Genomic DNA, 27,022 nt, shown 5'->3' with positions numbered 1-27,022 from the left:
TTTCTCTATACACAACAAAATTCTCTCTCACTCTCAAAAGGATTTTTACAGAACCATTCATCATGTAAAAATGTTTTCCCCTTACATTGAGATCTCAACATCTTGATTTTTGTTTGAGAATAGGTTTCTAAGTGGTGGTGTCCTTGATCGTGCTTGTTCTTGTTCTTGGAAGAAGCTTTAAGTTGGAACAAGGTGTTCGTGACATAGAGAGGATGTCCAAGAAGATCATTTTCAAGGGTAAGTCCTCTTTATTCTGTAAAAGCATGCTTATGTGAATTTATGTTTATCCTGTAATGTATGTGTCTCTGGTTTTCATAATTTTCAAAATGAATTTTAATTGCATAAGTGTTCACACACTTCCATTGAGGAATTCGATTCTTTCATCCTTTTGCATCGGGGAAAGCTCGAGCCTTTCGTCAAATATCTTTAGGCTTTTAAGCTCGGTATGAGTTATGAAGTCATAACTTGCCTTTGTTAGCAACTTATATGTCTTTGAATCGAACCCATCTTTTGTCCATTTTTCTGGAAGGATTGCTTTTGTCTCTTCTTTTTCAGTCTTTTTTTACTTCTTCTTATCCATCTTTGTAAGTGGTGTGGTGAAGCTTCCTTCAAAATTTCGGCGTCTCCGATTGTTAGATTTTTGGAGCATTCTGCAAATGGTGATTCACCTTTCTTGCATTGAGAAAGAGAAACATAACATAAGATAGGAGGGTTTGAGACATTTTCTTGTGGGTTTATCATCTTTTCATTCTTTGACGCCTCATATTTGATTTAAGTGGTCGGTTCATCATTCCCTCAATTGTTGAAAGCATCCACTTCACTCGACTTCGTTGTTGTGATCGTTTGTTGCTTAGGCTTATAAGTGCCTTTGGCCACAAGAACTTATGTTGATATAACTTCACTGATATTATCGTTTTTTAGATAAAACTTTGCATCAGCAAAATGAGACCCATCTCTAAGAATGACTTAGTGTTAATGTCAACCTTTCTAATGCCCTTTGATAAAATTTAAAACACTGGTGGAGAGTAAAGGTTACTACTCTGTTTTCGTGAATCTAGGGACGCCCCAATAATAGCCTGCAAGTGGTCCTTAAGTCGATCAAGTGAAATATAGTACCTACTTTCAAATCCCATATGGTGATTTCTAGGCGAATTGTGTACATTGCTCGCTATGCTCCTTGATTGAAATCTTTAATCACTAGTTTACTACTTGATAACTCCTCCATTGAAATACCCAACTAATTTAGTGTTGACTTTGGCAGAATGTTGACGGTTGAACCATTATCGATGAGGATTTGGCTGGGTTTTTTTCTTTTGGATATATCATGACATGAATAAAAGTCTATTGTGAAGCTTTGACTCAAGTAGTAAATCTTTCTCAGTGAATGATATCGATATACAATATGAAGCACATGTATTTGTTTGGGGTGTAGAAACAATTGGAATGGCATCATCTTTTAATATTTCAACAAACGTATTCTTGGTCCCATAAGGCGTGCCAAATTGTTCGATGAGATTTTCGAAGAAATTTAATTCACTGCATTCGAATTTTGTATTTGTATTGATTTGTAGTATATGTAGGTACAATCTCTAATATATGTTCATTTGATTATTTCTCTCAAATGATACAATAAGTTTAAGTCTTCCAAATATTTTTAGAGTTCCAGCTTCGAAGTCTTCAGGAGCTTGGAGTCTTAGTCTCTTAAGTCTTTGGTCTTCAGATCTTTAGAACTTGAGAGCTTTAGTTTGAGTTCTTCAGAACTTGAGAGTCTTAATCTTCAATTCCTCGGAGTTTGAGAAATTGGGAGCTTTGGTCTTGGAGTTTGAGAACTTGGAAGCTTTAGTCTTTAGAGCTTGAGAGCTTCAAGAGCTCCGTTCTTCAATTCTTCAAGTCTCGAGAACTTCGTGAAGGAAATCGACACTCGGGATTTCCATGAGCAGCGGAAGAAAGACTACTCCAAATTACAAACATGAATCAACAAATCATTTACAGTCGATTTCAATATAAGCGGTTATACAATTTACAGAGAAATTACAGCATGATACAATAAAAGTATAGAGGACAAAACTATACTAACAAAGGTAGTAACGTCTCCTCGCTCCGATGCGTGCTCTGATAAATCACAGTGACCACGAGTGCCCGATCTACACGACCGCAACACAGCATGAACACTTCGCACTCGTCCTCAACGATCTCCTCCACAACACCATAAACAGCCTCCGAAAAACCTCGACGGTGTCAAGTTGAGTCTGACACCACCTATAAGATGACTTTGGTATTCTCGGTGTGAGAATCCAGAAGGTTGGCTCTGTTCAAGCTTAGTGTGAGGCAGACGAATGGAGGAAAGACAGATCGTGTACATAACTGGGCAAGTGGGAGAAGTTGGAAACCTATCGTATAGGTCGATGCCCAATCGTTTAGATAAAACTATGCGATCATCTAGCAAAAGTTATGCGATCGTTTAGCTTTATCGTTCAGCTCGATCGATTCTACACGATCGTTTACCTTGGGCCAGCGATCGTCTAGCAAAGCTATGCGATCGTTTAGTAAATACTACACGATTGTTTAGCTAGCCCAGTCGTCGTTTAATAACTCTGTATTTACTTGGCGACTTTCGTGAGTTTCTTTTCACCGGAGAGAAAAACTCAAATCTTTTCAAACTTTGTAAAAAAAACTTATCTTTCAAAATAAGAAACCAGTTTCCTTTTAAAACCTCACGGTTACCATGATCAATAACCACCCACTACATTTGGTTATTTAAAAGAAAAAGTATTAATTATCTAATAATCAATATTATTATAAATATAAATGATAACCAACTTATCATACTATATTTATAACCTATAGTGTTAATATTTCATCTCATGAAACATATAAACCATAGTTCTTTTTCTATTCCATGGTACCTAATGTAAATCTCATTTACATCAATCCTCCACTAGATGTATCTTATACATCAAACCGATTATATCATAGATAATCAAAATGCCTCTTGTCAATTTGAACATTTCAAATCAACACCGATCCTTCAACATGAATCCAAGCTACCAATGGGACCTCATGGACCTGTAGATTCGAAGCTCCAACGGTACGTTAATAACTGACTAAACTCTTTAGTCACAGGATCCACCATCCGTTAACTGCTAGGCACTCCACTAAAGACCGACAACTGAACTCTCTTCACTATAGGTGGGCTAATAACCGTTACACCCTTATAGTTACATCTGTCTCCTTAAGTACCATTGATCCCTCTAATGAACATAAATCATAGTCCTATTATGACTGAGTCTTCTCTTCCAAATAGAAGTTGTGGCCACTATGTTCAAGCCCCCGAATCAGCCCTTAAGGGAGCAATCTCTCTATTTATCCCTGTTTCGGGAAAGGAGTGAATTCTATATTGTGGATTGAGTTCCCAGGTCCTAGATCAGACAAGTCCCCAAAAAGGTAAGCATGTTGAGTTGGCAATCTGGCCACTTTCACTCATACAAATCAAAGGACCGCCCTCAAAGGCAGGAGTTCATAAAACACTCAGGATTGAGGTCGTGTCACCTATGGTCGTTTAGGTGAGATGCAAATCTCTAGTATCAATGACATTATATACAGAGTCTAGTCACCTCGTGGTCTAGGTCTTATACAAACTTTTTGTATAGGACACCCCCACTCCACGTCTCCATACGAATGGTCGGGATCAACCATCTATAGTAGTTTACAACACTTACAAACCTCTACAAAGCAGGCTGTATCCGTAGTGTCACCAGGATCAGGTATCCCACCTTAATCCTTATACTACAGACTGATTTAGGTTATCACTTAATGCATGATCCATTTGTATATCACATATACATGCTTAAGTTCACATAAGATAACCAAGGAGCTTTGTTTATTGGATATGAGTAAATGTCATAATTAAATAACACTTATTTTATTCATTTAACAATGTGCATCTTTACAAAAACAACGAGACTCCGAGAGAATTAAGACACCAATCCCAACACTTCGGACTTTGGAGCTTTAGAATTTGAGAACTTGAGTCTTCAAGTCATAAGAACTTTGGTCTTCAGATCTTGAGAGCTTTGGTCTGCAATTCTTTAGAACTACAATCTTCAGAGCTTCCTATCTTTCAGGGCTCCTCTTCTCCTCTAAATGTAAGGGCAAGATCTCTATTTATAGAGAACTTCCATGAGTTTTTTAAGTGGGCTTAAGCCCAATTTCTTTTAGGCTATTGGGCATGGGCCCAACTACCTTGGGTTTAGCTAAAGTTGGGCTTGAGCCCAATCTTTTTTTTGCCCAAACTTTTCACCGTGTGCCTGAATTCGGTCAGATTTTGGACTCGAGTAATTTTAATTACTCAGTCCAATCCATTTTATAATTTAAAACTCAATTGAACCTCTAGTTAAATTTATCAATTGTGGTCTAGGTTTCATCGTTGTTGAAGTTGATAAGCCCATTATTGTGATCGAATGGCTAGATGGAAGACACGTGGCATTTATAATTGGTTGAAATTTCTTCTCCAATAATTGTTTATTACTAAATGAATATATTGACTTTTAAATTATAAAATGAAAACAAAGAAGATTAACGTGTAAAATGAAGGGAAAAAATAAAAAAGAAATATTCTCAACATGATAATCTAAAAAACCCATGTTAAAGCAGGGTATCAAAAAATTTTGAGATGTCCATGGGGCGGGCCCAAAGATGTCCTCATTTCATTCCCTCTACCTGCAAAATTTTGATTGAAAATTTTCTCCATTTTGTTTTTTTAAACAATTAACTTAAATAATTACTATTGAAATGTTTCAAGTTTTGTAATAAAATGAAATAATTAACTTTCAAATTATTCCATAAATAAATTTAAATATTCAATCCAAACATATACATTATTTTGGTAATTAAATAATAAATCTTTAAATTTAAATATAATATTTATATAATAAAATATAATATAACAACAATTATCATAATAAATTTAAAAAAGAGTAAAACCAGTGGGGAATATATTCCCGTCCACATTCCCATTTAGCTTTCAAATTCCCCCTCCCCACTCACACACACTCACTCTCCCATTCTCCTATCATTCTCAACCAAAAAATGAACGTCTCTACCTATAAAGACATCTTAAGATTTATGTGCATCTATAGATGCTCGAACATCTTATATTACCTAAAATAAACAAGAGCAAAACAAATGTACATTATATGTGAATCTTATATCTCACCAAAACAAATGAACCCTTTTGCTAAAGATGTCATGGGGCGGGACGGGGCCAGGGATGCCATTCCCCATCCCATCCTTACTCCCCATTTCATTTCCATCCCCATGAAATTCTCCACGGGGATCAGGGCGTTCGCGGAGATCGGGTCCCCTACAAGGAACTTTTCCCTATTGGTTTTTTTTTTTTTTTTTGAAAAAGTCGATTAGTTTAAATAACTAATGTGGACAAATTTTAATTAAATAATTAACTCTATCACTAAATTGTTTCCCATTGTTAGTTTTACACGACAATTTGAATTTAAAGATAAATTACTTAAATTTTGGCTTAAAAAAACTAATCAACCTTTTTAGTAGAAATAAATACATATAAATCAAATTATTCACATATATAATCTAAATGTAAATATTCAATTTAAATATACTCATTATCTTGACCAATGAACAATCAAACTTGAAACTTAAATGAAAAGTTTATATAATAATAATAACAACATAATATTAAATAATCATACTAAATAAATAAATAGAGGTTAGTCGGGGTGGGGACGGGGATAAGGAATGTGTTCTTCATCCTTGTCTCCGTTTAGCTCACGAAGAATCTTTTTTCCCACTCTTTTCCCCATTTTTCGCTTAATCGGGGAATCTCTGCCTCGTTCCACGGGAAAATTGGACATCTCTATTTTTGACATAAATGTTAAAATCTCAAATTGATGAAAATATCAATAACAAGTGGATATCAACAAATATTTTGGAAAAAGGTTATAGTCAAATTTTAAAATGTTTAAATTACGTAATTTAAACAAGTTAAAATATGTATTATTTATATTAATGACATTTTATTATCTTTTTTTCATGTTATGTTTTAGATTTTTAACGTAATAATAGAAATGTTGATTTATTTTTTATGTACATGTTGAATAATGAAATTTTGAAAATTCGATCATAAAATTTAATACCATTGTAGGGGTGTTCAAATGACTCGACGACCCAAACAACCCGGACTACCCAACCTAAAATGTAAAGGTTGGGTTGAGTTAGTTTTGTTATTGGGTTGGTTTTGGTTAAACTTTTTTATATTTTTGTTGGGTTAGGTTGGGTTGCGGGTTGGTTAAAAAAAATTGGGTTGACATAACTGTTCGCACGAGATTTCAAAAGAAATTTATTTCGTGGAACTTGAACCTTGTATTTGTATTAATTTTATGGAAAGTGAATACAATCGATAATACATAATATTTTAATGCTTTCAAAATAAACTATAGTCTTTAAGCTGATTGATCTTTTTGAATGATCGGCCTTCGGGCTTGTTGATCTTTTTGGATGATTGGCCTTTGAGCTTGTTGATTTCCGTGGATGATCGGCCTTTGGGCTTGATGATCTTCTTGGACGATCGACCTTTGGACTTGTTGATCTTCTTGGACGATCGACCTTTGGCTTTGTTGATCTTCTTGGATGATCGACCTTTGGGCTTGATGATATTTGGGTTCTTGGATGACTAGCCTTTGGACTTGATGATCTTATTGGATGATTGACCTTTGGGCTTGTTGATCTTCTTGGATGATTGGCCTTTGGGCTTGTTGATCTTTTTGGATGACCGGCCTTTGGGCTTGTTGATCTTCTTGGACGATAGATCTTCGGCTTGTTGATCTTTTTGGACGATCGGCTCCTAGGCTTGATGATCTTCTTGGACGATCGACCTTTGGGCTTGACGATCTTCTTGGATGATCGGCTTTTGGGCTTGACGATCTTCTTGGATGATCGACCTTTGAGCTTGTTGATCTTCTTGGATGATCAGTGCTCGCACGAGGCTTCCGGAAAAACTTGTTTTATGGAGGTGTTGATGTTGATATTGATCTGATACGATGTGGTTCAATCTCTAGTATTTTATCCTCCGATTCTCTCGGTTGAGTGGATGAGCTTGACTCAAGAGGAAAGACACCGAACGTTCTTAAAGTAGAAGTTTTGGAAGAGTTTTTATGTCTTCAAGGGTCTTCTACCTTCTAGGAGTGCAACTTCAAGAGTCTTGGGAGTCTTTTGCTTGTTGATGAATTCTCTATAAGCTCTCTGAATGTAGAACTGCTGACCCCTCCAAATGAGGAAAGCTTCTTTATTTATACAGTTCACAGATGGGCTTGAGCTTGACCCTTGGGTTTGAGGAGATTGAATCTTCAGCTTGTAGGTTGTGAAGATACGGTTAGTTTATTGAAATCTTCTAATCTTCAAAGCTTCAAATAGTTTATATCTTCATTTCTTCATAATTTGAGAACTTCAGTCTTCGAAGCTTGAGAAGTTTCGGTCTTCAGCACTTGAGAGCTCGAGTCTTGGATCTTGGGAGCTATCTTCAGAGCTTTAATATGTCTTCAGATCTTTAGAGTTTTACTGTCTTCTGATCTCCAAAGTTTTTTTATATGTCTTTTAATCTTCCGAGCTTTAGTGTATTATGATCTTCAAAGCTTTGATATGTCATATGATCTTCAGAGCTTTAATGTCTTATGATCTTCAAAGCTTTGGAGGAGTCATGTTCTTCAAATCCTTGGAGCTTAAGGCTTCAGATATTCAAATTCAACCTATTTTTAGGCTTAATTGAATTTTAACCAAAATGACACATGTCCGCTCCTAATTGGTCCCAAATTTGATGATTTGGAATTTCGTCATTAATGTAATGAATGACGTGGCCGTTTGTGATTGGTTCAAAATTTATCGTTCAACAATACCTAACCCGAGTTATATATATATATATATATATATATTAATAAAAGTATATATATTTCTCTTTGTCTAAAGTTTGGTTACTTTTATTTTGATTAATTGTGAGTTTTTAATTTCTTTTATAATTGTTATGATATTTGTCTTTGTTTAAAGTTTATAATAAATATCATAGATGTTTGGTGGTTAAAATTGACATTCGATGAGATCTTAGTTAAATTTACATATTTTTAATTAAAAAAAATTATAACCCCACAACTCAATCCAACCCAAATTTTAAGGGTCGGGTTGGATTTGAGATTTTATTTTGGTATTTTGAATTGCCAATCTAACCAATCCGAACTTGCTAGTCTAAAAAAATACCTTCAACCCAACTAACGAACGATTGTATTTTTGTTTGGCGAAAATTATAGTGAGTATTGATTTAACTTATCAAGTTTATGTGAAAATTTTAAAATTAAAAAGACGAATAAAAAAATAAAAAATAAATAAAAAACCATTCGTACGCTACTCTTTCTTGAAGGTTTCTTCCCAGAACATTCTCTCCCCTCTCTTCAATTTTTCACCGTTTTTTTCTATCTGAAAAGTAAACAAAACAAACAAACTTCAAACCATTTTCCTGTATGTTGTTTCAGACTTAAACACAGAGATCGGGAGTTGAAAGCCAGAAATCGGAATAACATGGGTCAAGCCTTTCGCAAACTCTTCGACACATTTTTCGGCAACTCTGAGATGCGGGTACCGTACTTTCTTTATTTATCTTTTGTTTCCGAAAGTATTTTCTACAATTGGATTTCGTACTCTTATGTGCCCCATTTGATCTTGTTGATTATTGCAACTTCTTGATTTCTTCCGCCATTTTCTGGTGTTAAATTTCTCCCACGGTTGGCTTACAATTGTAGTCGGTTGATTTACTTTATATTTAGCGGTACTATAGCCACAGAACTGAATGCTAGCGGGATTGGGAAGTGCATGGAGTTTTGGTTAAATGGTTTAGGTTTGGTTTCATCTGGCTAATACTAGTTCTGGGTAATTGAAACTTTCTTCTGATTTGTGGGATTTTCTCTTCTTATTATAGTCACTGCATTTATATGTCTCGGTTATGTTTGATGTCTAATTTGATCGAGATGGAGCTTCCAGTCGAACTTTTGTGTCAAAGTGGTACTTCTGAAATTTCATCGATGTCGGTCCCTGAATCGGAAATCCTGTACAATTTGACTTTGACAAGAAGTCAGTCTTATGGGCTCATGATCGATTGCACAGACGTTATATTATAGGAAAATGGTCCATTTGTGACCCAAATTTAGTGGTAGATGTTAATTTGCTATCTTACTAGAACAGGATCTCTTCTACAGATTGTACAACCATGTCCTTGAACTAAGTGGTAGATGTTAATTTGTTCTCAACAAATCATGATTGATTTATAGGCATAAAGTTTAACATTTCCATACAACCCAAGGAAGAGATGTTGTAATTTATATTATCTAGAGCAAGTTGGGGACTATTTGGTAGTGTATGTGCTTCTGAGGATTGCGAGATAGAACACCAATGAGATGCTTTGAGATGATTTTGTGATGTAAGTAAAAGGTCTTGGGCTTTTACTTTGTTCACATTATATAGCGAGCGCGAACTATGGATTATATTTGCCTATGCCTTTTAGATTTTCTATTATTGTTTATCTTCTTTGTTACAAATTATCACATATTTTACTCCTTGCTATTGAGGTGGTTTAGGTTGTCATGCTTGGCTTGGATGCGGCTGGCAAGACAACTATATTGTACAAGCTGCACATTGGGGAAGTCTTATCGACGGTTCCTACAATTGGTAGGTTCTGCACAATTAAACGGAAAATCTCCTACAAAACACTATCTCTATTTTGTGGTAACATAGCTTATATATTTCTTCCCTGAATCAAGGATTCAGTGCAATGCTTTTGAGATAATGCCAGATGACAAGGTGGGGGTAAGCCACTTGCACTTGGCAGTCAACCATGGTGAGCACCTCCAGTGATGTGCTCGCCTTAGTGGCATTCTGATTTTCTATTTCCTTTTACAGTTTACTCTAGTGGGAAAAAAGAAAACGCAATGTTTATGACATTTTTACACATTTGACTATTATTTCTAATTATGGAGTCATGAGCCTTTGAAAATAAAAGAGGGCGTTCAAGTAATTACCCAATAAAAATATCTTTAAGTTAATTTCATACAGTGTCAGTGAGTGTTTAAAGTGTAAAAAGAAAAAAGATCTTTTTCCCATTGCCAGATTTTGATTGAATTATTGGAAAGGGATATATTAATACCTACTTGTATATCTTATGTTATGTTATAGAGTATTCTATCACCAATTTATTGCATACAATTCTGTCTTTTCCAGTCTTTTAATATTATGGAAAGTGCCGTCTCTCATCTCACTAAGGCTATGCCTTTTATATGTTTATGATAGAAACCAAAACGGAATTTCTTTGTATTCCAATATAAAAGGTAAATAGCTTACGAGATTTACAAGTAATCAAGGTATTTGTACCCTTAATTCTCTCTCAAGTCCTAAAGCACTCAATAAAATAATGCATACCTCCTCCTTTTTCACTCATTGTATTTATCACCAAAGTTTCCTTACAAACTTCTTAACTAATTACTAAAATACTCTTAGTATCTACTAATATCCCCATTTCTATCCTAATATCATTCCTATCCGCTTATTACCTCCAAACAAAGTAACTTATTGGCTTAGAGCACACCTTGTGGCTTGATATCATTCATTACTAGTGTATATGTTCTTCAAGGAATTGGAACCATGGGCTTTTAACCTTTTTATTTATTAGAAAGAAAGGGACGAATTTGAAAATGCAGAAGATATATATATATCTGATAAAGGGAATTGAAATCATAGAGAGATGGAGCGATTGACTCTTATGTTAGGGGTAAATTGCTCTTCCCTCTCTCCTTTCCCCTCTCCCCTCTCCCCTCTCCCTTCCCCCTAGCTCCAACCACCATGCCTACCACCACCACCTCCCTTCCATGGAACCAACCATTCCACCTGTTTAGTCCTCATTGACCATAAGGTCTTTTCCATTCCCCCCGTTCAGTCCCCCTAGCTCCAACCACCATGACTCCCACCACCACTTCCCTGTCATGGGAAACTTCTTGTAGCTATTTCCCTCTGATCGGTGCTCCATATATTTATGAGGCTTCAATTATTTGCTCTTGTGGTGACCCCTATATTGGTTTTGTTATTGTAACTGTTTAATGTTTCCGTGGTTCAGCTGGGTCTTCTTTGAAGCTTGGAGCTTAGTGTTTTTGCCTTTTGTAAATCCTTAAATCTTGTGGCTTCATATTTTCAGATATTTCTAGCTGAAGGTAATAGGAGATTTTTCAAGGAATAAATGGGAATGGTTTGGAAATTTGAGGTGCTATTTTTCTCTTACCTCTCTATTGGAGCACCCTTTAAATGGGCTTCTGTAACCATAGTTCTCTTCTTCTGTTGGAGAGATTGAAACGCTTACTGCTTTGGCGTTAAGCCTTCAACCCCAACCATCCTATACGGTCAAAACTCCCAATCTTGGAATGAGCCATGTGGACTATATAATACATTTATACTCATCATCCTAACCAAATTGACTTTGGATGGAATGAAGACAGCAGTCTTATTGGATTTTTATATATGCTTCTATATGTTGTTCTAAGCTTGAAGGTTGGGAGCATATTCAGTGGAACTCCCACAAGCATCATCTAACATAAGGTCTCCAAGCTCCATATATGCGGAGGGAGATTCTTAAAACTTCTCAACTTCAGTAGGAAGGAACAACACTGACTCTGCCCTGTTTAATTGGACCCACTTTTCCATTCTCGGGATGAAATTCTTTAGGGTGGACCATCCATCTTTCTTAATCAATGAATATTGTAGACATTGGGACATTATAGAGGGACCCTTGTCTGAGAGAAAAAAAGGTTTATGATGAAGAGTTCTTATGTATGTTTTTGAAAAGCTTGTAGTATTTTTGCTTGCTGTTTCTGTTTGTTTCTTTGTGCTCTTTTCATTCATTGCCAAAAGTTGTACACATGTTTTACAATATCAGAGTCACTTACATCTCATTCAAAACAAAGACCCATCTAATGTTTCAAAAAATAATAATAATAAAATAAATAATTATGAAAATTTTTTGGAAAGAACACGCCAAGGTTCATAACTTATAGAGATCTAGGCTTTCTTCCATGGACATCATTTTTCTTAAAAGTTCCTGGTATTTTTTTCCCCCATAAACCCCACTACAGGGCTTTCATTGTGTTGATCCTGTGCTTCTGACAACACATCTATATGGAGGTTCAATCAAGTTTGTGGGAGTCTTCCTGTTTCTGGGGGCTGGGATTGTATTTCTTTATGACTTCATTTCTGTTGTTCTTTCATTCTTGTAAAAAGTGGTACTTTTATGAAATAATCTCAAAATTTCTTTTGCTGTGGCGAGTACAAAATCATTGAGAAAGGATGGAAGGGAGGGGAAAGGGAAAGGGCTGAAGAGAGAAGAGAAAAAGCTAGAACCGCATCCTCACTAATAGATAATTGTGCTTCCTGTATAATTATCAATTAAACTTAATACTTCCACAATAGTACATAAGACCTTATATCCCTCACATGGTAGGATGGTCATCTGATTTCTTGTGTGGGTTTTTCTGGCCTTTATTGTGCTACTAGTTGTTTCAATTCTTTGTGCCATTATTACTAGGCATTACTAATGTTTTTTATGGCATTCATAGACATTGGTACTTGGAATCATGCCTGGTAGATTTTTCTGTTAATGTGGCAGTAAATTGGTTTGTCATTTTCCATGCAGGTTTCAATGTGGAGAAAGTCCAGTATAAAAATGTCGTGTTCACTGTTTGGGATGTTGGAGGACAAGAGAAATTGAGGCCCTTGTGGAGGCACTACTTTAATAACACAGATGGACTGGTAATGACTGTGTTGGAATTTCTACTATTTACAAATATTGGTGTCTAAATTTTAATTGTCCACTATTTTCTTTTATAGTCCGTATGCCTTTTTTTCCATGTTTGTAACAGGTGAGGTCTCCCTTCAATATAAAAAGTCCTAAATTGCTCTTATTAATATATCAATATATTTTTATCCTCCCAAAATTAAAATGATATCAGAGTAGGAGATTTTGTGTTCAAACTCTATAATGACATTTCTTCCCCAAGTAATATTGATTTTCACTTGGATGTCTTTTTAAAAATTTTCAGGCCCACAAGTGAGAGGGAGTGTTATAGTAATGATATAAGTTTAAATTTATCATAAATTATCAACTTGAGCTTTTGGGTTCGGTGGTGATTTAACAAGGCATTGGAACAATAAACCTAGATCTCTTCAAAAGCCTAGCTGCCACCTATACTAATCGTCATCGAACCCTAGTCACCATCTCTAAATGGAATGAAGTATTTTTTTTTTTTTTTTAGATAAGAAACATTTCATTGAATAAATGAAATGGAATAAAGTATTTTAATGAGTTTTTAGAAAAATTAAGGTATTGTTCATCAGTATACTTGTCGGGATACTCCTTGACCAAACAGGGCCATTGAAAGGAAATGCTCCATGCGTATTCCTAAATATTTAGGGAGCAAAGCAGTTCTCATAGGCCATAGCAGTCTACTTAATAAATAGGATGACTGGTAAGGTCTCGAAATTTAAATCTCCCATTGGTTTAAATTTCTAGATTTTCCTTAGTTGTTTTGTTCACTTGGGAAGAAATCACATTGAGGAGTTTTGCTTTGGAAGAATTCTCCAAGCCTTTCAAGATTAGTCGTTTCTTGGTTTTTTTGGTTTGAGATTGCTTACAGTTTTGTCATCTCTTGTTTTATTTGAATTGTTTCAGTTTTTTGCATCGATGAATGCTTATTGTAAAAGTATTTGTTGTCTTATTATTTTTTGTATCTTAAGCATTAGTCTCTCTACATCTTTTCAATGAAAATTTCTGTTTCCTTTTCCAGAAAAAGGGGGGAAAAACTCCCTTTGGTTGCTTTAAAAATGAATTTTCCATACCTTGAATATATTCTGATTTACCTATCAATGCTTTTGGGTGTACTACCGATCATACCACATTTTCCATCTTACCCCTCCTTGAATATGTATGAACAATTGGGAGTCTCACTTTTTACCTCTACTAGTCCTTCGATGCTAAATGTTGAGACCTCTCAAGCAGAGGGAGAAATACTACAAAATGATTCTGCTGATCAAGTTCTTGAGCTTATATTTTACCCTAGAAGATAAATCAATCAACGGAACCTAGAGTAGATGGTTGATCCTTCATATTAGATGGTAGTATTGAAAGATCTGAGGTCGCACTAATAGTTAAAGGCTTCATTAAGTCATATGAGTTTGATTATTAGGAAACATTTGCTAACTCTACTAGAGTTTTTTTTCCCTCTCTCTCACTCACACTCTCACTCTCTCTTACACTCAATTTAGATTGGCTTGTTTACCAACTTGTTGTGCATGCCTTTCTCAATGGTGATCTTGAAGAAGAGGTTTTATTTATCTTACCACGGGTTTTGAAAAGGAACTCAGAATTTGTAAAATCTGCGAATTAGAGAAGTTTGTCTATGGTCTTGTTGAGAGCTTGGTTTGAGCATTTTGGAAAAATTTTGTCCAACTATAGATTTGTTCAGAGTAAATTGTTGATGTACTAACTAAAGAATTTCCAAAGAAGCAATTTGACAAATTGATTGACAAGTGGGCTATGAAGACATCTTTAAACTAGCTTTTAAGTGTTGGAATTTCTACCATTCACAAATATTTGTCCGTTATTGTCCTCATTCTTTTTTCAATATTTATAGTAGTTACCTCTTCTATGTAAGAGGACCTAAATTTCATATTTTAATATATGAATATTTTTTTATCCTCCCAAAATTAAGAGCTAAGAACTAGTACGGGATGTTAATGAGTTATTGTAATTTGGATTTTTATTCTTCAGGTTTCTTTTTTTAACATTCAATTTGATTTTAGACTGTAAAATATCATTCTAGAGTTATTGTTTATTTAGGGGTGTTTGGGCCAAGGAGGTGTGAGTAGGAGTTGGGAAGCGCGGAGATGTGAATTCCACTCCTTGTTTGGCCTAAGGAGTTTGTGGACCCCATAATTAAAATCATCAATTTTATACCTCATTAACTCCTCACGTTGTGGACTCAGGAGTTCACAACTCCACCCCGACACCTCCTTAAAGATCCAAGGTCACTAGTAGTTAAAGGCTTCATTAAGACACGAGTTTGATCATAGGAAACATTTGCTCACTCTACTAGAGGGGTTGGTCTCTCTCTCTCTCTCTCTGTGTCTCTAGTAGTTTACCATCTTGATGTGAATGTCTTTCTCAATGGTGATCTTCAAGAAGAGGTTTTTATGAGCTCACCACTAGGTTTTGAGAAGGAACTCATTATTTGTAAAATCTACAATTTAAAAAAGTATGTCTATGGTCTTATATGGTCTTCAAGAGCTTGGTTTGAGTATTTTGGAAAAGTTGAATTTTTTCAGAGTAAAGTAGATCATACTAAAAGGCAACTTTGCCGAGGTAATCAGTTGGTTCTTTTGATTTCCTCTTTTCCCTGTTACCTACACGGATTCTGGCCATATTTGGATTGAATTAGTTGGGCATGCTATCTATAGTCAAACCTATTATGGCCAACATTGGCCCAAATCATATTAGTGTGGTCTTATCATGGTTTCTCTCTCTCTCTCTTTCTATATATATATATATATATATATATAAGGTAGATCATACTATATTTTAAAACATTCTAAGAATAATAAAATTTCAATTTTGATTACTTTTTTAGATATTATTATTCTCATCGATGATGATGGAAGGTTGATCTTAAGAAAAACTTTGCAAGTGAGTTTCAAATTAAGGACTTAAGAATGTTTGAAATATTTCCTAGGGATCACATTTGCAAAACTAAAGAACGGTATCTATGTTAATCAACAAAATATGTTCTTGACTTACTTGAAAAAACATGATTACTTGGCTGCAAAGTTGCAAAAACTTCTGAACCTAATATGAAATTATAATTAACAAAAGTAGAAGAAATAAAGGACTAGAAATGATAGTAGAGACTTATTGGAAGATTAATTTATCTGTCTCATATGTGTTGTAAGCATGATAAGTTAATTTATGGATGCACTTGGACTGACTCATTTTGAAGCTGCATATAGAATTTTGAGGTATTTAAAGGGGATCTAGGAAAGGTATCTTATTCAAAAGATATAATCACTTCCAAATAGAAGTTTATACTGATTGAGATTGGGTAGGAGATAGAATATTTACCTTGGGTTGTTGTTTTATAGTTGGAGAGAACTTGTCCTTTATTGTCTTGTTCTTTTTTCAATGTTTGTAATAGTTCTCTCTCCTTTTTAAAAGGACCTAAATTTCATATTTTAATACATGAATATCTTTCTATCCTCCCATAATTAAGAGCTAAGAACTAGTACGGGATGTCAATGAGTTATTGTAATTGAGCTTTTTATTCTTCAGGTTTCTTTTTAATATTCAATATGATTTTAGAATGTTAAATATCATTTTGGAGTTATTGTTTATTTAATGACTTCCTTTCTTGTTGATAGAAGCCCATCACCTAATATTTATCTAACAGAAACAAGTTGTTGTACTGACAGCTTTATTCATGCAGATTTATGTGGTAGACTCCTTGGACCGAGAGAGAATTGGAAAGGCAAAAACAGAATTTCAGGTTATAGCCCAAGGCACATTGTGCATTTAACTATGGCATTGTGGGCAACCCTTTGTTTGCTGATATGTAATATTACTTTCAGGCCATCATTAACGATCCATTTATGCTGAACAGTGTCATATTGGTCTTTGCGAATAAGCAGGATATGGTATGTCAATTAATGTTTTATATCCATAATTTTATTATATATTTGGGATTGGGAAGACAAAGATCAACTCTTCAACCTGCTCCTTTTCACACACTCACACTAATGTGCAAAGTACCTGGTGCTTACGTGATAAAGGTCTGAACTGGCGTAATAGTAGTATCTTTCCTCTCTTTGAAATACACATTCTCACATAAAAGAAAAAGGTTAGTTTCTAACAAAACCCCAAGTTGTGAAAAGGGCCTGTAACTGACGTGAATAGTGGATAAGAATATTGAATACTGAGTATTTGATATTTATTTGGACAATTGGTTTTGTTTTAGTTTAGATTAACGAATACTTTTAGGTTTTGATTTTTAGTTGTCGTCTTAAAAATTAGGTCCTTAAATTTGGTCAAAGAAAAATAGCAGAAATGCTTTCCTACTTGCAGAGGGCGAAGAACTGGTAATAGAAAATTATCTACCTTGATGGTGATGAAGGGTATAAGGTAGATTATGCGATCTAGAGATTGCTTCTAGCCCCTCAAGTCTCTGTCTGATTGCCCTTGTGTCATCCCTATCTCAAAAAACATATTGTGAATGGTAGGGTCACAATATGAATATAGACAACATTAGTCTCTTTTCATTTTATCAATGAAAAGTTTCGTTTCTTATTAGCAATAGATAGCAGTTAAAGCCAGTTCTTGAAGCCATAAGACACCAGCCTAGTCAGAGGACTTGGAATTGGCATATTTACCATGGAGATATCAGTTTGTGCTTTTCATTTCAAATTAAGCTTCGGAGAATTTTGGTGTGCATTTGGCTCATACAGGACTTTTCATTTAAAAGTTGGAGTAGGTGGTTTTTTCCTCCTTTAGGATAAGAGAGGTTCTCTCGTGAGTTGCTATTCTGTTTGGCAGACTTTCTCATTGAAATATTTTTTTAAAAAGATATTTTCATTAAAAATGTTGCATTTATTTAAAATTATTTTAAATGACATTTATTTGGTTGCATTCTAGATATGTTTTTATTTCTGACTACTTTGCGTTTTGGGTTAATCACTTTAAAGTCATTTTTGGATAATCCATCTCTCACATGTTTCTTTAAAAAGGTTTTTTTGTTAATCTAATTTTTTTTAACTACTTATTTATTAAGTTTTTTTTTAGAGAAAAAAAAAAAAACAAATTTTGGTATTCTAAAATTACTAAATAAGTTAGTTTTCATTTTCAAGGGTGCTTATAGAAAAATCAATTTTATTTTAAAAACAGTCGTCCCAGTTATTCCAAACACACTATCACTATCACAGTTATTTTGACCAGGTTTTCTGCTATAGCCTTGGGATCTCAATTAGAGGACTTGAAATTGGCATATTTACCATGGAGATATCAGTTTGTGCTTTTCATTCAAATTAAGCTTCGGAGAATTTTGGTGTGCATTTGGCTCATACGGGACTTTTCATTTAAAAGTTGGAGTAGGTGGTTTTTTCCTCCTTTAGGATAAGAGAGGTTCTCTGGTGAGTTGCTACTCTGGTTATCTCGTGGAGCATTTTGCATCAGAGAAACTGGAATACTTTTTTGGGGTTGGCAGTTTGGGCCTTAACACATTTAAATTCGTCCCTTTTATGTTCATAACCAAAGAGTTCTCTTCCGTATATAACCAGACCAGTGGAGCCTGGAGACTACGGCTCTAAAACACAATATCTCTAAATAGGAGATAAACACAACTAATGAAGAACACATGTCAAAAAGAAGAAATTCTTCAACTAAGAAGCACAAGAAACTTAGAGAGAGTCTTATAAAAAACTAAAGGGCCATTTGGGATGATTAGTTGGTGGTCATCATAATGTGTGGAGTTATAATAATCTGTGTTTGGGGAGCAAACTATTTTATTCTGGGTAGGAAATAGTAAATACTGTAACAAATAGGAAAAGAGAGGATGAGTAGGAAATAGAAAATACTGTAACCAAGAGAGATTTGAAATAGTAATAACCATAGTTAATTGTAGGTTATAATAATTGATAATACCAACTACTATAATTAGATTCCGAAACATGGGATAGGCTATAAATAGCCCACTCGATCCACAAAAACCCTCGTAAGAGAAACCTAACCAAGACAAACTAGGCCAAACGCGTAGAAACATGAAACAAAAAATCTGACAAGAATGCACCGCAAAAGGTTAAAACCTTTGAAAAGGCCTTCATGAGAGGGAAACAAGACCCCAAGGCAAATGAAAATTTAAAATCTAACACCTAGAACAATCCATAAAAATGCAAATAGCTTTAAACAAACAAGACATCGCTGGAGCTTGTTTTCTTGCAACATGCTTTTCCTTTCATCCACATTTTGTTTCTCATGCAACAGCATTAGTATCAATAATGAATTTGATGTTTTCTCAGATCATACTAATCCAAGTTTGAATGATTTTGCTGATCCAGAAAGGAGCCATGACGCCAATGGAAGTATGTCAAGGACTAGGTCTATTTGATCTCAAACACAGAAAATGGCATATACAAGGAACGTGTGCTCTCAGAGGAGATGGACTTTACGAGGGTTTAGACTGGTTAGCTGGAACCCTCAAGGAGATGAGAGCTGCTGGATATTCTTCAGTAGGAACATCATTTTAAAGAGATATAAAAGGTTTCATTCAAGTTTCCCTTAATCCTCCTTTTTGCCATTCCAGCCTTTCCAACTTGTTTTTTCAGATTTGTTTTGTGTTTTGTTGTAGGTCCAGGTTGGCTGGTCAAAAGCTGACTCCTCCACTTTGCAGATTTCAAATTGTAATCAGAATGTCTTGTTTCCCTTATCAAACTTGAAATTATCAGGTGCCTACTCTTTGGCCTTGACCTTTGAAAGTTAACTGACTAGAATGTAATATATATCCATATATATATATATATATCCAAAATGCAGGTTTGCCCCTAATTAGTGTTATCTTCTTTAGAAGATTTTGCACATAATTTCCCTTGCTTCCATCCTTCCATCTCTCTTTACATTAATATATTATTTTGAAATGCTGAAAGAAATGTCAGATGATAGAAATCTCACTGTATAACCCACGGTTGAGTGTGAGAGAACCAGTTTTTTAAATATGATAATTGGTGTTTGGACCCTAAATTTTTAGTATGATAATTGGTGTCTTGTCTAGAATATTTTTGATACTGTGATGGTACTGTTGCAAGCAAGTACTTATAAATGTCTTGGGACTAAATAGAATCTGTTGGGCATTAAATTTCCATTGATTTGTGGACATTTCTATTGACATTTTCACATTTTCATGGGTTTGTATGAGGAATAAATTGACATTTTCATCTTATCATAAACAATAAATGAAACATAAAAATAATCAAGAGATTCAAGTCATTTCAATACTCCCAAATGTGATCGTTCTTGGAACGTAGGTCTCAATAAAGCAAAGCAACATGTAATCAACTACTATCAACTACTAAAATTATTGAACTACATTTTTAAAAAAAAAAATTGTGGAAGGAGTGAACAAGAGAGTTAGTGATAATGAACACATCCTCCTCATGAACCCTAATATTACAAACTGTCGTACAGTACGTGTAAAAGTTTTGGGAAAAGTAATATGCAGAATGGACAAGAGAGAGTTAAGACTCTTCCTGTTGTATTTTGTTGGATACTCACACCAATTTGATTTACAAAAACTTTGGAAAAAAATAATTATTATGTACTACTTCAATACTGTAAATGCCTAAATTTCTTTTGAGCTTGCTTCGTGCTTTTTTTTTTAAACAAAAAAAAAAAAGAAAATACCGTAATTGTGAGTGTGACATAGCACTATTGTGATTGACCAACAATGGGCGAGCCTCCATCAGATAAAAAATCGGGTGGCGAGATTGATAGAACAATAAGGGGGTGTTTGACCTCCAAATTGGATTGGATTGGGTGGGTAAAAAAAAATCCACCCACTAGTTCATCAATTATTAAAAAAGTTTATAATCTCGTTATTCGCATTAACTCACATTTCTCACCTCGTTATTCGCATCAACTCTTCCAATTACTCTCTTCCTATAATAATTACCAATTCAACTCCCTAAATGGGAAATCACGTTTTAGATGAAACTATAATTTGTGATAAATGACAATCTGCAATGTAAATGGGGTATTATGGAGAATTCACGTGTTGAAAAGTGATTTTTGATAACAATGAAAGGTCATTCTTCATCGTTTTAATTTGGATGTGAAGTTTGGGTCATACAAAAGTCTCTTTAGTCAATAAGTCCGAGTTCTCTAAAATAGTCGTCGAGCTTCTTCATTCAAGTCCTATCGCCTAAGTTTGTTGCCAACAAGCTAGCCATCGAGTTTGATGTACCGTTTGAGTTCTATCGTCGATGTTGTCGAGTTCATTGCTTAATGTTTAGGTTAATTGGGTAATTGTGTTGAAGTTTTTGTAATTAGGGGGTGTCTCAAGGATTTAGAAAGCACGGAGTTGTGAACTCCACTCTTTGTTTGGTTTAAGGAATTTGCAGGTCTCACTGTTCACATGAGATTTTAACAAAAATTTATTTCGTGGAACTTGAACTTTGTATTTGTATTAATTTTATAGAAAGTGAGTATAATCTCTAGTACATAATATTTTGATGCTTTCAAAATAAACTATAGTTTTTAAGCCCGTTGATCTTCTTAAACGATTGGTCTTTGGGCTTCAAGGGTCTCAGGGTCTTCTAGGAGTGCAGGAGTCTTGGGAGTCTTCTGCTTGTTGATGAATTTTCTCTGGGCTCTCTGAATGTAGAATTGCTTGTATCAATACTTGTATCTTCGAAGACGAATTCCCTATAAGCTCTCTGAAATATAGAATTGTTGACCCCTACAAATGAGGAGAACTCCTCTATTTATAGAGTTCTCTGTTGGACCTTGTGGGTTTGGGTTTAGTCGGTCCATGGGCCTGACTAATTGGATTTTGGCCTTATTTGACATTTTAGTCAAATTAAGTCTATTTTTGGGCTAAATTAGACTTTTAGCCCAAATAATAATATCAAATTGGACCGAAGTAATTTTATTCAATCCAACGGTTACGAAGGAAACATGTGGCATCATCAGAATTTGCCTTCAACTCCAATGGTCCCAAATTTGATGATTTGGAATTTCGTCATGAATGACGTGACAATTTGTGATTGGTCTAAAATTTCTCATTCAACAAATGCCCCTTCGAGATTTATGCACATATATGGGTGGATGAATCTTGAAAAATATAAAATTGGAATTAAAATCCAAATATATCTTTACACGAGATTTTATATATACTCACAACTAAAAAAACATCAATTTTATATATACTATGCATCTCGAGCTTCATAACTTAATGGAGTTCAGAACTCCACTCCTTACCCCAAAAACTTAGTTAGAAAGATGTGAGTTGAGAAATTGGTGGGGATTAGAGTTCCCATTTCTAAGGGCGCACTAAACATTTCATCCTTCACTCTTCGAATATTAAAGGCTGATATATATATATATATATATATATATATATATATATATATATATAAGTACCCTTGAACTACCTTGTACCTTGTTTAGATGGTATTCAAATTTTAGAAGTTGTGTTAATACTCGTAATGTTAAAAAATACTCTTGCCATTAACGAAAAATCTTTGTACTTCATTTCAATAATTCCTTTAAAGTTTCAAGGTTTCATATTTTGACTTAAAAAAAAAGTTTTAAAAAAAGTATTCCCTACCATTAGTATATAGATGAAAATCATTCCACCGAATCCCTTTTCTGCTTCCCCTCTCTCTTTCGCTTCAATTTATGACCGCAAACTCTTCCATTTTTCGTACTTCCGCCTCTTCTTCAATAGCTCTTGATCCATTTTTGTCATTCTTCAATCTCTAAAACCTATCTCATTTCATTTTTTCCTTCCTCTTCTTCAATAATAGAACTTTAAATAAAGGATAAATTCTCTCAATTCTGAGATGAACAAACATAAATATAAGAAATTTTAACACTTGAATAATCAATCTTTTGAAGTTATCTCCAATTTGGAAAGAACCAATTTGAACAACTCATTGAGACACTCTCAATTCCCCTTGTTTATATAATTCTTACCCTAATTTTTGAGCAACCAAACATGACCTAAATTCAATTAAAGTATCAAATCCCATAAAGCTCCAAAATGACAATCACCCCTTAAAACTCAACGTAATGATGAATCATCAAACACAAAAAAGGGCCAACAAAGAAATATCATCTTCAATTATAAGGGAACTTTTTGAACTAACCACAATAAATATTAATTTTAAGTGCAAAAAAGATGAACAAATCCTCATTGATTATGCACATGTTATCTTTTTTTCACTCCTGCTTACTTGTTATCCTCGAAGTTGTGTTCGAATTCTCAATGTTGACTCTCCTTATGTGTATTAAAAACTAAATATATTCATTCCTACTCAACTACTAATATAGAATCTTGTTAAAACATTTAAGTTTCAAGGTCTCTTGGTTATTCCATTAGTTATCTTTCACATTGTCATAGTATATACACTTTGATTGAAGTTGGTAGTCCAAGAGATTGGGGAATAGATGGAGAGGAGTTAGAGGGCATTGGAGAAGCGAGAGAAAAAGGTAAGAAAATAGCTAGGAAAGTATTGGGTCATAGATTGTTGTAGAGAGGAAAAAGGGGAATGGAAGAGAGAGAGGCGAAATGGTGTAGATAAATAGTTTCTATCCAGACACTAATGGTAAGATCTTTTTTAAAACCTTATTTATTTATTTTTAAAAAAATGTTAAGAGTATTGATGCAAATTTGAATGTCCATAGGTATTATTGAAACAACGTACATACGGTTTTCATGTATACTAATGGTATGGATTTTTTATTTTTTATTTTTTGGAAAGATTAAGGTTATTAATGCAACTTTTAAAAGTTCATATCTATTATTGGAGCAAGGTGTAAAAATCACAAGTACTTCTATATAATCTAGCCAAATTTAAAAGTGGTCTTAAATCTCTTTTGCCTTATAAAATTTATCATATTTTGTGTTTAATATCATTATTTTGGTTCTTATACTTTAGATTTCATTTTGTTTTAATCCACATACTTTCAATAGATCTTATCGTTTCTGCTATTAAAATTTTTTTTCTAAGTACCTATTAGCATTCTTTTTTTAAATTTGAAAACACATTCATATAGTCTCTTAGTCCAAAAAATTTATTCTTATCATTCAACCAAATTTAAAAGAAATTAACTTTGAATGACTAAATTTAAGATTGATTGAGAGTACAAATAAAATTAGACAACTAACAATATATAGATAAAAATAGAATGAATAATAAATCAAAATAATATTTTTAGCTTTTACCTTACAATTTAGTCAAACCAACTAGTTTAGTATTAATATGAGTGCAACAAAAAAGCAAAAAATTTGACAAATCGGACCGATCCAAGCTAATTCACTAGTTTGATTAGACTTTTAGTATAAAATTGAACATATTGATTTATATTTAGAGGGATCGATTTGACTTTTATTGAAAAAAAAAATAGTCAAAACTGAATTTGGATGGATAATGTATCATTAATATTTTATTTTTTGTTGGATCTATGATGAACTATAACATTACTTTTACTTCCAATATTTTAATTATTATGGTGTATGTGTGTTTATTATTTAGGAAAAGATCCATTGGTCTAAAAGAAACGATATAAATATACCAAATTTTAATCTAAAAGAAGCCAAATTTTAATTTAAGAAAAACAAAAAATGTTAAATTCAAAACCAAGGCTGAAATAAAATATAATAATAAAAAAAAACACCCAATTGAGCCCAAAATATAAAACCAAACTAACATGGATCCAATCGAATAATTGGTTTTGTACTTTATTAGGCATCGATTTGAGATCACGTTTGTCAATCTTAATGAAAATTGAAACGTAATGAGATTCGATTGATGGATCAATCGTAATGGGCTTGAATCGTAAACATTATTTGATTGTTCTTGATTGTGTTTACTTAAAATTATTAATCTATCGTATTTATGGTTATCGTTATCATTATCATTATCAAATGATTTTAATGGTAATGGTAATGGTAGAGGTATGTAAATGTAAAACTCTTAATTCTTATAACGTTACAGTAATAATATATGTAACAGTAACAGTAAAGGTAGTGAGTCCAACGATACAATCAGATTGAGCACATTCAGTTCTTTAATCAAATTGCATTTTGATTATAGATTTGGAGGCGGGCCACACAGTTCATTAGAGTTAATGAACATAGGTAATTAATAATAAATGTAATCAACTTGGGCCCACTTTTCAGATTATCATTGATGTTTTCCTATTTTTTTAAATCAATCGATTTGGTTTGGTTTTTGATAAATCTAAAACTAAGAAAACCGAACCGACTATCAACTTGAAGTTAGGGTTGATGGAACACGAGACATACGCAGCGGAATTATGATCTAATTACCCTCTAATTACTTTTAGTTTAAAGGAAAAGATGCATGCAATTGAAGGGAAAATAGTAATTAAAATTACTTTTGTAGCTCCCGAAAACCACTCTTCCTTGTTGAATCTCGACCCAAACACGAATGGACTACCACTAGAGTTGACCTACTATCCTCTGGACTCAGAACCGGATTGTGGGACCCAGTGGATGAAGAAAACTAAGAGAGAGAAAGATATGGGAAAAAGAAGATGGAATTTGGGTAGGGTTTGGGTTTTTTTTTAGCCCAATTTTAGAAAACAATTTGGCAAAATTGACAAAACTTTTTAATCCAAAATAGAAAGCTCAATTTATAGAAAAAAGCCATGCAACAATTGCATAAACCAAATCCATAAAAACCCAACACCTATAATCCACTATCTTAGTGGGCTTAATGTCTCCACTATAAGCCAACACCTAACCCACTATTTTCTTAGTGAAATTATCCAACAAAAGTTTGGATTTTCCCACTAACTATAGTCAAAGGGCAAAATAGTCATTTGGTCAAAGTCAAACTTTGATAATAAAAAAAGTCAACATTTTGACTTTTTATGATTTTTTCCGTGTTGACTAATTTTGACCTCCCGAGCATGAATCCGCATTCATTTTCTCGAAATTCAAATCACATTTGAATATAAGGTCAGCCAAAGTTTGACTTTTCAAAGTCAAAAGTCAACTCTTTGACTTTTTACATCTTTGACCATTTCCATTATTTCCGAGCTTTCGAATATGAACGTATTCATATTATTGATATTTAAATCACATTTAAATATTAAAGTTATATCTCTAAACTGAAAACCGACCACTATATCATATATACTTGTCGGTTTCTCTCTTTTCACCTAATTCGAACAATTCAAATTATTCTATCATACTGTTCTAAGTTTATTTCATATGAGCTAGTAAGGGAACATAATGGACCTATAGATCATGGGCTCCAACGATCCGAGATTAGCTAGCTAAACTCTTTAGACGGAGTTAATCAACATTCGTTAACTAACGGGTCATTCCACTATAGTCCCGTAGTTGCACTCCCCTCACTATAGATATATTTGTGTCCATTTGATATAACCATGATTAGTAAGCTAATCCTTCACAGGTTGTTCTTAATCTTGGCTGGGTCATAAAAACCGTTTTACCCCTGAGACTACATCTTATTCCTTAAGTTCCACTGACCCTCTAATGAACAATTGGTTTAAAGTCCAACCTATAAACCGAATCCCTCTCGGGCCAAGGAGAGGGTGGGGCCCCTTGTTCAAGACCTGGATTCAGTACTAAAGGGAACAATCTATCTACTATCCCTATAACGTGTAGGAGTGAATTCTGTCTTGTACCCTATGTTCCCAGCTATCCATCCGATCTTACCCCTGAAATGGGAGGCTTATTGGGCCAGCGATGATGAGTTGCCCTCACCTATGCAGATCTAAGGATAATTCCAAGCAAATAGGAGTTCATAATTGGCTCAGGATTAAGATTAAGTTACCTAGGTCATTAATTAACGAAATAGTCAGTTTTATACATAAAACGACATTTAGAACGTAAAAAGTGACTATTTCATGGTTCAGTCTTATGCAAACTCATTCAATAGGACACCCCCACTCACATATCTCTATATGAACGATTCAGGATCACATCGTTTATACTAACTACAAAGTGGGTCGCATCCATAGTGTCCCCAGAATAAGGCGCCCAACCTTATTCATATACTATAGACCATCTTGGCTATATATTTGAACTTGATCCACATTTATGCCACTACATAAAGTTTAAACTACATTAAATAACATCAGGACCTTAGTTTATTGGATTTAAGATTA

The 27,022-nt window shown here is 34.1% G+C and overlaps 1 protein-coding gene across 2 annotated transcripts; it reads left to right on the top strand.

The window, feature by feature from the left end:
* Positions 1-8,423: 8,423 nt before the first annotated feature.
* Positions 8,424-19,687, top strand: LOC120068295 (ADP-ribosylation factor-like). 2 transcript variants are annotated; one of them, XM_039020014.2, is made up of 7 exons: positions 8,424-8,652; positions 9,648-9,738; positions 12,743-12,858; positions 16,581-16,640; positions 16,723-16,788; positions 19,201-19,402; positions 19,491-19,687. In XM_039020014.2, exons 1-6 carry the CDS (start codon positions 8,596-8,598, stop codon positions 19,387-19,389), a joined length of 579 nt encoding a protein of 192 aa, XP_038875942.1. In that variant the 5' UTR covers positions 8,424-8,595; the 3' UTR covers positions 19,390-19,402; positions 19,491-19,687. The 2 variants fall into 2 exon arrangements, with proteins under 2 accessions (XP_038875942.1, XP_038875943.1); XM_039020015.2 differs by having other exon boundaries at positions 8,439-8,652; positions 19,497-19,687.
* Positions 19,688-27,022: the final 7,335 nt, after the last annotated feature.

The sequence above is a fragment of the Benincasa hispida genome, chromosome 12 (genome assembly GCF_027475165.1).
Source record: "Benincasa hispida cultivar pf3 chromosome 12, pf3_genome.v1.1, whole genome shotgun sequence".
NCBI lineage: Eukaryota > Viridiplantae > Streptophyta > Magnoliopsida > Cucurbitales > Cucurbitaceae > Benincasa > Benincasa hispida.
This window is presented reverse-complemented; position numbering and strand designations above follow the sequence as displayed.